The sequence below is a fragment of the Anser anser genome (assembly GCF_964211835.1).
Source record: "Anser anser genome assembly, chromosome: 23".
NCBI classification, from domain to species: Eukaryota; Metazoa; Chordata; class Aves; order Anseriformes; family Anatidae; genus Anser; species Anser anser.
Window position 1 is genome coordinate 3,489,901 of NC_139744.1, and position 10,566 is coordinate 3,500,466.

Genomic DNA, 10,566 nt, shown 5'->3' on the forward strand with positions numbered 1-10,566 from the left:
TTTCATGCTAACATCAAATGTTTTTCTCCCCCATTTGCAATTTTATTCCTGTTATTTTTCTAAAGCATTTGATTCTGTATCTTCACATGACTTAGCAAAGCAGGTTTTCTGATTTTAGTGGCCATTAAAGCAGATCAGTTACCAGTCACCTCTACCCCAAAATAAATTCTTGTTCTTTTTGCTGCCTACAGTTATTTGCTTCATCAGGAATATGGCTTAAAACTACCATTCAGATGCTTTATTTATTTTATGGTAGGAAGTAATAACAGGGACAAGCTCTCCTGCAAATCTTCCCAAGCAGAGTTGTCACAGGCTTCCAAATTCTGAATTACTTAGCCAAGCTTCAGGAAAAATAACCTATCTGAACAGACAGCGAGATTGAGACAAAAAAATCCAACACTTTTTCTTTGACAGAAACTAGAAGTTTTTAGCCTGAATCATGTCTGCTTCACCACTTCTTTCACCGCCGAGCTGTATTATGGACTGCACTGAGAACGCTCTATTCAAACAACTGGAGTTGGCATCCAGATTGAAGACTGAGGTCAGACTTGCTGATTTTACTTGCGATTACAGTGTAAAGGACAGGGCACCTAATCCCAAAAGTAACTTTAGAACCTTACTGTGCAATTGTCAGCTGAAACTTGAAACAGAGAACACACATTTGAAAGGCAATAGCAAGCATTACCATGCCGTGATGTTAATTCGAGTGTTAAGCTATGATTGTGTGGAGTGTCTATGTCTTCATTTTTCACTCCTTTCACCAGTTTCTAAGCCAGAGCAGAGATCTGCAGATATACTCGTGAATTATTTAGCCTTATTCTTTGTACTTCTCCAAAGTTTCACTCAAGCCACCATTAAGCAAAGTTTTTACCTCAAAGAAGGCTGTCTGTAATGGCAAGCCTCTCAGACCTCCAAACAATTAGAAAAACAATTCTACTTTATACTTTTCACAACACACTACCAAGCAGATGGAAGTCAGCACTAAAAGAAAAACAAGTTATGGTGTTTCCTTGTCTGCCTACACGGAACTCTTCAGAAAAATCAGTGCAAGCATCGTACAAAACACAATTTGGGCAACTTACTCAAATCCTTTGCTGCACTGAACACTATTTTAAGCTTGCGTCATCACTCAGATGATGGCAATGGAAACCGAAGATCCAAAGAAAGAAGGACATTTTATTATCCTTCTGCTAAAAACTCCAGAAGATCTTTTTGAAAGTTAAAGTTAAATCAATGATTTTTATCCACTAATTTAACACGCTTCAATCCAAGCACCCTGGGAAACTGCCACGCCACAGATGTCCCCACAGAGACTGTAACTGCAGGGGGACTTAAAATTCTTCTTGGGGTAAGATTCTTACTGTCATTATGGAATCCGTGTATTTGAGCTCAGCAGCTTCTACCCTGCAACATAACTACTAATTTTAACCAGAAGTGAGATGTTTTATCAACAGTTAACTGTTTGAACCAAGGGACAGCATGCTGTTCTCTCTCAGCACTGTTGGTCACTGAAAAAAGCTGCCTGAAATATTCTTGTAGAGTGTTATTCTGCAGAGATAGCATCATTACATCATCATATATTTTCTCCTGGCTGCTGCACAGAGTGGATTCTCCTCATTTCTACAATATCCTTGGCAATTACTTTCAATCTAGCATGTTCCTGCATCTCAGAATGTGCTGTGTTCAGGGGAGATGAGCCATCCCTAAGAATTCTTTCCTTCATGTACACCTTTATTACAATCTGAAGGTTCCCACAATATTCTATATAACGCTTGTCATTTCAACACTAGATGGAAGACTCCAGATTTCATGGGTAACCCTGACAAAAGGGAAAACCCTCCAGTTCTCAAAGGTTAGGTTTGTGCTTCCAGCATCAAGTACACAGTAGGCACATCGAGCAGAACATCAAAAGCAAAACATTTCATTATAAAACCCGGATCATGAAATAGATTACCCAGTTTAATTCATGTTAGAAACTGGAGTTTTGCTTAGCCTGAAATTAAAACATTCTTTTTTTTCTTTTAGCTTAATGGTGGTGGTTTTATTTTTGTTTTCACGTTAGCGAATAAGGGACAACATATTTCAAAACAGAGAAAAAATGAACACCACTGTCAAGGAGAAAAGCAGAGAAGAACAAAAAGCTTGTCTGGGGTCACGTAGTTAAAGATAAGAAAAGGGACTACAGTACAAGGAAGTGGTCTTTGAAGGACCCAGAACAGTACAGATTTGTGTTGCTGCTGCCTGCTGAGTGCACAACGCAGGCTAGAATTAATGGCATTACAATGAAGTAACAGCTAACAAGAATTCCACAGGAGATGAATATTCCGTATGTTCTGATGCTCACTGCCTCAATTTCTCTCTGTTCTTCTCTCTTTATTACAAAATTACTTCTTTCAGCTAAGACACCAATCAATGTATCCAAACAGGATTATTGGCAAAGACAGCTTTCAATATCGAGACAATTTGTAGACTGCATCTCTCCAAGTCAACCTGACGAATTGCATGTCTTCTGAGGGATTAAAAACCTCCCTCTCATTTGATACCATGCAAGATACCACCAGAAACATTACACTTAAACACCCAACTCTGAATTTAATTTTAAGGAGGTTTTACTGTACAACAACAACAAAAACACATTGCTGTTACATGATTTAATTTCCCAACTTAACTGCAAAGCATTCTTCTGTTTTCCCCAAGCAGAGAGTTAAGCTTTATTACCACAATGACTGCAGTAAGACAAAACAGGACCAGAGGCTCAAAATCCTACATCAAAACTGAGAAGACCATCAATTTAATGTTTGCAAAGTACATACCTTCTGCATATAACCTTTCTGCGAGGAACACTGCATCACGGTAAGCGTAGTGGTTAAGTGCTTGCCATATAGCAGCCTACAAGACAAGAAAATAAATAGTCTAGGTTTAGAGAGAAGCTTTAAAACTACAGAACTCATTAGGCTCTTGCTATCAAAAAGCAAAGCTGTTTTGTTGTCCTGGAGTGACAAGAAGAAAGGACATGGATACATATGACGTTTTAGTTGTTTCTACTAGTAGTAAGGAGATTAAAAGCAAAACCATCTTTGCACTGATACCACAAACCGATCTGCGACAACTGTTTCTCACTGGTTACCATACACAGCCATTTATAAACCTCAGCCAGCGCGCGCTTCCACTCATTACAGTGTTTTAGCCTTGTGCCCGAGCAGGGATTGTCACCAACCACCAAATAATTAGGCATTTTATCACCAACTATCAAATAACAATGCATTAAGAATGAAAACATCCCCAACTGTTTAGCAGAGTACCATCTTGCTCTTGGCTCTTCACGGTGCCTAAGGAAGCAAAAAAAAAGCAAGCATACCCAACGCATTTTAATGCATTTCCCATTTAAGCCACCTCACCTCGAGACAGGACAAACCGAAAACCGACAAGACTAGGAGTCACATCTGGGTCTGGGTTGTCAGTGCAAGCCTGCTGTTTCTTAAGCATATGAAATACACAGAATTTTCCTTGATGAGGCATTGGCGTCCCTTTAAGAACCAAGATTAAAGTGATCCACTGCTTTTTGTCACGGTTTTGTTCGGGTCTTCGCTCACCAGCCACCGCTTCACCACGGCGGATTAGGGTTGGGAGCTCTCACAAGAACATATGTGATGCCATGGGATGGACAAACTGATCCCTACACACATACGAAGGCTACTTTTTGCTCGTACGCCCACATTCGGCCAAAGCCAGCTACCTGCTTAAGGGCACCAGTCTTCCTTTTTCAATGTTTAGTGTTTGGGGCTGTCGGTATTCAAGCAACCTCTCAAGGTGGCATTACTCCAGGGAAATGCAAATCCGACACGCATATAGGCGCATGAACCTCATGCACGTTGGAGTAGCTGTTGTAATTACCTGCCCGGTATCCTTATTAGCAGAGTTAAAAGCAAGAGCTGTCCAGCAAAAGGAAGAACAGGGCTGGGGGATGCAAGTTTTGTTACACTATGCAGCGATTTTATTTGGATCCGATTAAAATAACTCTAAGTAAAGGGGCGGGAGGGAAAAAAGAATCCCTTTTAACATCTGCTCGGTCCTTCCTCCCCATCCATTAAAAGCTGCGGTATGCATGCTTATCAGGGGTTGTTTTGTGAGGTTCGATGTGCTGGGACGAGGACGGCAGTTCCTTCCCATCTGGCAGCCTCGCTCCAGTTCCCGAGCCGTTTCCCACAGGCCAGCACACAGCCATTTTGCAGGAGTTGTGCTATAACTGATCCAAACCGGGTCTGAACTCATGAACTCAAGGCTCTGTGCTCTAATTCTTCTCCAATATTTATCAGCAACGGCAAACACGAACAGAATCTAGCTTCTGATACCTCATCAGACGCTGCAAAAACTAAAACGAGACTTCCAGAACTAAAGCAGCAAGCACCCTGTCATGCCATCTCCAGCAGGAAAAGCAAGTGCCAATTCCAATTAAAAAACCCAAACGTCACAGGCAGTTACACGGACCATATGCTGCTTCTTCCAACACAAACTTGACAAAGTCAGGGTGTGAAAAATGTGCGAGTTCTCCTCACGGGAAGCCTACACAGCCCTTATGAACAGTACACCCCAGAGCTTCCAGTTACTACAGAGAATATTTTATGCACCATCTCTACAGAGACGCTGTTTTCCTCTACCAGTAGGCCCCAGCAGTACATTTTAAAAAAAATCAACAGGTCCTTTTTAAGCCTGTGTGAAAAGTATTTAACCACAGATTCTCTCGGTTTGATTATAATAATATAAACACATTATTTCTCTCTGGCTGTATTCCACACTTCAGATAACTTCAGCCTCAGCATCTGCCTGCAGCGATTACTCTGTTTTTACCTTGAAAAGCTCCAAGGCTGTTCATTGTTCTGTGCCCCTCGGACAGCATGGTACAAGAAGTACAAAACAGAAGGAGGGTGTTAAAACCTTTTGGGCTAAATCCAGGTTAGAGCAGCCTAACATCTCCTTTTTCTCCTGCTCTCAGAAACAGCTCTTCCTTTACCAAGCCACAAGTGACATTCAGATGAATATATTCGAGTTGTGCTGTTCTTAAGGTTAAAAATACTGTCTTTACAGGGACATAACTCACCATGCTTACAAAACAGAGGGGTATGGGGGCGGCGGTGGTGAAACCAATGCCATTTGACTTCTCAAACAAGAGCAAATTGCCAGAAACAACCTTGCCAAAGGCCAAGAGGGGACCCAAGTCGTTTTTGGCTACACCGCAGCCACACGATAAAAGGCACGCTACAGACTGGCTCAAGCGACGATCCTTGCTGAGCCGAGTCCTGGAGCAAGCAAAAAGCCAGCTGGTAATAAGCAATAATTATCGTTTAGCAACTGAAATGGTGCAAGTTGGAATCCTGCCTTCAACGAATGAAGTCTGAAGACCGGATCCTTGCATGCGCTGTCCTGCAAGAGCAGGATGAGGGAAGGAAGGTGGCAGGGCAGCAGCCGGACCTACACCAGGATTTTCTGCGAAGACAGCAGATGTCTGAGCTACAACTTGGCTTCAAGCTGCCAAAAGCGAGCATTTCTACAGCGCCCTTTAGGAAGCAAGCTTGGGACAGGAACATCCATCTCCTCGCAGAGCAGCAGCTCGGTTTGTTCCAGGGGGGGGTCGCTGCATCTCCCCAGCATTAGCAGCACACAGCTGCTAACCCACGCCACGGTGGTTTGGAGCAGGAAACTTCAGAGGCATTTATCCAATAAAAACTATATAATCCCAAAGGGACTTTGGAGGAGGACAATCCAGTACAGCCACAAATACAGTCCAAATGCAGCCTTAGTTTCTTCCCCGTGGTAGTGATCGAAGTTTAGATGGAACCTGCCAGCTGAGATCCAAAAAGCTACCTCCTTGGGGGTGTGCAAGGCAGTTAAGACACTTCAGTTGTCACGTCTGTTCTCAGGGCTACGAGCAAATATGGACAGGAGGGGAGCCTGAAGCATTTCCTAGTTTTATCAGGCTTCCAGGATAAAAACCTCCAGGTCCTAGTCAGCTGTTCTACTGATTACATACATTAATTCGCAAATGAAGTGAACAGAGAATCCCCAAACTACCACACCAACCACAGCTCCATGGCAAGGCATCCTCAGAAAGGAAAGCAAGAAAATAAAAGCTGGCTCACACATTCATCTGCGATCCAGCAAATCCTGTGCGCTGTCCAAGTATCACCCTACATCTAATCCCAAGATCTCTTAAAGGATAAGGGGACACCTCTGACAGTTACGTGGCCCTGGAAATTATTTTCAGAGCTTTACAGCCTATTGTCATGTTAATTGATCAGTTTCTATCACGTTTTAAGATTTGTTCGGGGCGAGCAGAAAATTTTCAGAGACAAACTTTGCTGCATTTACTAGTTACGAAAACTTTCTCCATTAAATAATCAGACGCTTAGCGGTGTTGCATGCTTTCAGCCATGACAGCAATCTTGGAGTTCAAGCACTATTCGAGTGGGTCACAGCAGATGATCACCTTGAAAAGCCAAATTCCAAGGAAAGCGTTCATTTGTTTCCAAGATGTTTTTCAGAAATATTTGGAAGGCATCCAAATGTGCATGGGATACAAGGCTTCATGTCTGAGCTGAAGAGTTTTAAGTTGACCACGTCAGGAAGTACAATAACGGTCTGTTGTCTACACAAAATGAGACAAAGTACCAGAGTTTGAGGAATTAAAAGAAAATCTAACCAATGTACTTGATGCCTTTAGCAACATTAGTTTCATATAATTAAGGTGTTACACTTACAGGACGATATACACATTATTTATCTGTCATACTTTGTATATCATGACCATAAAGAGGACAGTTTTTCCCTAGAATACCAAGCCCTGTAGACATCTGAAAGGAGAAAACAGACAAATAGAAGAAATTTCTGCAATGACAAAAAAAAATGAGAAGCAGCGTCAACTTTTTCAGACATACTGCCAATAAATAAATAAATAGAAAGGCAGAGACAAATACATGGACTCCAGCTGAAGTCGGCTTCATCCAAACGTGTGCTGCAAGATGGAGACTGATTGTTGGACATGACATGAGTGAGAACACAAGCGTGAGCTGGTTTGGAAAGCCTCTGCAGTACAGATCCAAGCCCTACATCACTACTCCCAGCCATGGCACAGAGAGGACTCCAGCTTGCAACAGCAGATCCAGGCAAAACTCAAACGTCAACTTTGTTTTTGGATGGCGCACTGGCAACTTTTTTTTGTCTTTAAAATCAAAGATATGACCCAGGCTTCAGCAAGTAACAAATCCTAAACTTCCCAGTATTGCTGTCAGCAAAGAACAGCAGCGAACAGCAGTCGAATCACCAACTAAAAGTGATTTGGCATTCGAAGTAGACAGAATCTAACTAGATATACTCAACGTAGTGAAATCCCATCAGAACTTTCAAGCTGATAAGAGCTTGAGAATCGCACTAGATAGGTCATTATCTCTCTGAAAAATTAAAATAAGACTGCGCATTTCTATTGGGGAACTCTCAGAATAGCAAACATTTTCCACTTGGTTAGTCTAATTAGCACAGCACTGGAAACATTAAATATTGTTTCCTGTCATTCACTCTGAAATGCATTCTTGCTTCCTTTTCGACTGTAACCCCATGTTTTCCTAGAATACCCAAGCGCTGCAAAACACCAGCCCAGCTCCAAGGGTAACGACAATGGCATCAGTACGGCCACAGCAGAAAATGGAGCTGGTGGCCAAAAGCATTTCCAGGAGCACATTGACCCCTTGCTCTCCAAGTGGACCAGCAGAACGGTGGCATCGAGAACGCAAACCCTGAGTCTACCAGAATGCCATCGTTGCCACTATCTTGCACAGGCAGGGTCAAGTCAGCAGCGTGGTCTTCCAGGCAAGAAGTCCTTCTTTCCTCTCCCCATCCTCCTTTCCTTAAAAGGAGAGCGGAGAGCCAAACACGAGGATTTTCACAATGCGCATTACAGAGCACAATTCCTGTACAACCAAGGCATATTTAGTAAGTCGTTTCCAATATAACCAGAAAAAAAATCTGTTAAGATGTAAAAATAATCAAAAAAAAGGAATGTGAATTAGATTATGGTATCATTAACAGAAAATTACAGAAGAGTTAGAGTACAGAGGAAAGGTGGAAAGAAACAGCCAACTTATCCTGTGAATCACACCTTTTGGATGGGAAGACTGCAAAAAAGAGCAGGAAGCCCATCAGGGCAACTGCAGCAAGACTGAAATACGGCAGAAACCCACGGTTTACGTTATTTTCTCCCGTAGGTCTCCTACGGCTCTGAAAATACAAACTCCTCGGGAATAAGGCACGTCCTCCGTCTGCACTGCGAGCTTTCCAGACGAGCCAGCAGCAGAGGCAGGAAGGTGAGCACGGAGAGGCATCAACAGGTCCCCCGAGGGGCAGCACAAGCGGCCTGCTCTGCACGCAGCCCGCCACCTCCCGAGGGGAGGCCGCCTGCCCGGGGCCGGGGCAGCCGAAGAAGAGGCGGAAAGGCCGCAGGAGGCTCCCCCCGGCCGCTCGGGGGATGGCGAAGGGACACCCGGAGGCCAGCCGCAGCCCGGCAGCCCCCCCGGGACGGCCGGAGGAGCCGGCGAGGAGCTGCCGGAGCGCCCCGAGGCCCGGCCGAGGCAGGGCAGCGCCGCGGGCCCCAGGCCCGAGCGGCTCCCCCCGGCCCTCGGGACAGGCCCCGGCTCCCCCCCCGCTAGGCCCGGCCGGGCCTCGGGGCCTGGAGCGCGGCGGTGAAGCCCGAGCCGGAGCTCGGCCCGCAGGAGGGTCGGTACCTGGACGGGTTCCTGCAGCACCGTCATCCTGCTCCCCCGGCCGCCTCCTCCTCCTCCGCCACCTCCTCCTCGTCGCTGCCGAGCCCGGAGCGGGGCGGCCCCGGCCCCGCCTCAGTGCGCGGCCCGGCGCGGCGCGGCCCGGCCCCTGCTCATTTAAACTCCCAGCGACCGTTACCGGGAACGAGGTGGGCCGAGGCCGCCCGAAGCTGGCGGCGGAAACAGCCGAAGCTGGCGGCGGAAACAGCCGAAGCTGGCGGCGGAAACAGCCGAAGCTGCTGACGGAAATAGCCGAGCCTGCTGGAGGAGCACACGAAGCGCCCCGCGGAAAGAGCCGAAGCTCCTCGGCGGAAAGAGCCGAAGCGCCTCGGCGGAAACACCCGAAGCGCTTCGCGGAAAGAGCCGAGTGCTGGCGGAACGGCCTCGCTCGCCGGAGCCGCCCGAGTGGTTCCGGAGGTTGCCGAGCTCTGTGGCGGGGCGCGGAGGGCGCTGACCCCGTCAGAGTCGGGCGGCTTTTGCCCCTCACAGGCAGCAGGGCGGCGGCTGCCTCAGGCCCTCCTCCCTCGAAATGCCACCACAGGAGATTAAAACTTGCGTTTTGTACCAAAAGATGGGGTTCTTGGGGTGTCTTGTCTGTCAGGAAGCCTCGGCAACCCTCACCAGCGGCCTGGGGTCTCCCTCACACCATGTCCACAGGGGCAAGGGGGGTAACTTGACAATGGCCATTTCAATCTGCGTGAAGGTGCCAGTTTGCCTCCCATCGCCAGGTACAGAGAGGGCTCTCTTCCTTTCCCAAAATAATGAAATAAAGATGCACAGCTACACTTCGGTTTATTAAAAATATTCACCTATCTGTAGCCACCTGCAGCTCACAGAGACCGTCCTCCAACACCCTTCACAGGCTTCCTGTAATAAAACAGCCACACACCACCAACATACACACACCCCGCTGTTCACAGGCTCTGCTCCCTCCCTCCTCTTACACTCACGCTCAACTCCTTGAAGGACAGATCCTGGCACCCGCCGATGTGCTGCTGAGCACGGCAGAGCGGCTGTGGGAGCAGGAGGTTGCTCCTTTACACGAGAATAAAGCTCTGTGCACGTTGATTATGTTGAGAAGTTGCGTGGAGAGCAGGAAGGCTTGGTCTGCCTGCTTCCCCGGTCCCTTTGCAGGTCTCTGTGTTTCTGAAAAGCCTATTTACAGGTTTGCTATCGCTCCAGCAAATCTGCAGGTGTTTGCTTTCAGGGTGTGGGCAGGCTGGCACAGAAAGAAAAAGCTTGCTTCAGTCCACGACCTGGAACAAATAAAACGAAGCAGTGCTCTCCTCAAGGACAGATACCTGGCTCCCTACCAGGTTGATTTGAGCCATTTTGCCCCAAACACGGTGAAGTGTTTCCCTCCCCGAAGGGCCTTTGGCATCACCCGCCGTGATGATGGTGACGGTGGGGTGTGCGTACGTGGGTGTGCGTGCGCGAGGCTGCGTTTTGAGGCACGCAGTCCGTCCTCATCACCCTTATCACAATCTCTGCCCTGCCGTGTGCAGCTGATAACTCCCCAGGAGGAAAGCTGGCTCCATCTGTCTCTCCCGTTTCACGGAGGCAGCGCTGACTTTCCTGACATCCGGACCATCTTTGGTATGAGTCTGCCTTATCACAGGCTGAGGAGATAGAGCCGCAGTCTCTCCTTTGAGTGGGGGAGTATTTTTACTTCTTGGAGTCTCCTGGACTCCAAGAAAAGCATCTGAAATATGAAAGAGCACAGCACGTGACCATTGTCTTGGGACATCTCAATTTATAG

At 46.7% G+C, this 10,566-nt stretch overlaps 1 protein-coding gene across 9 annotated transcripts in view; it reads right to left on the bottom strand.

Annotated features, from left to right (window-relative positions):
• The window catches only part of CDC27 (cell division cycle 27), a gene marked incomplete at its 3' end in the record, with an annotated part of 32,963 nt that extends 23,956 nt beyond the window's left edge, over nucleotides 1-9,007 (bottom strand). For 4 of the 9 annotated variants that reach the window (XM_083808901.1, XM_083808900.1, XM_083808904.1 and 1 more), the window contains exons 1-2: nucleotides 8,772-8,932; nucleotides 2,814-2,889 (exon numbers count right to left, since the gene is read on the bottom strand). In XM_083808901.1, coding sequence (XP_083665027.1) covers nucleotides 2,814-2,889; nucleotides 8,772-8,798 — 103 coding nt within the window. In that variant the 5' untranslated portion in view covers nucleotides 8,799-8,932. Of the gene's footprint in view, nucleotides 1-2,813; nucleotides 2,890-8,771 lie in introns of all 9 variants that reach the window. The other 5 variants (XM_083808903.1, XM_083808902.1, XM_083808906.1 and 2 more) reach the window with 5 other exon arrangements.
• Nucleotides 9,008-10,566: the final 1,559 nt, after the last annotated feature.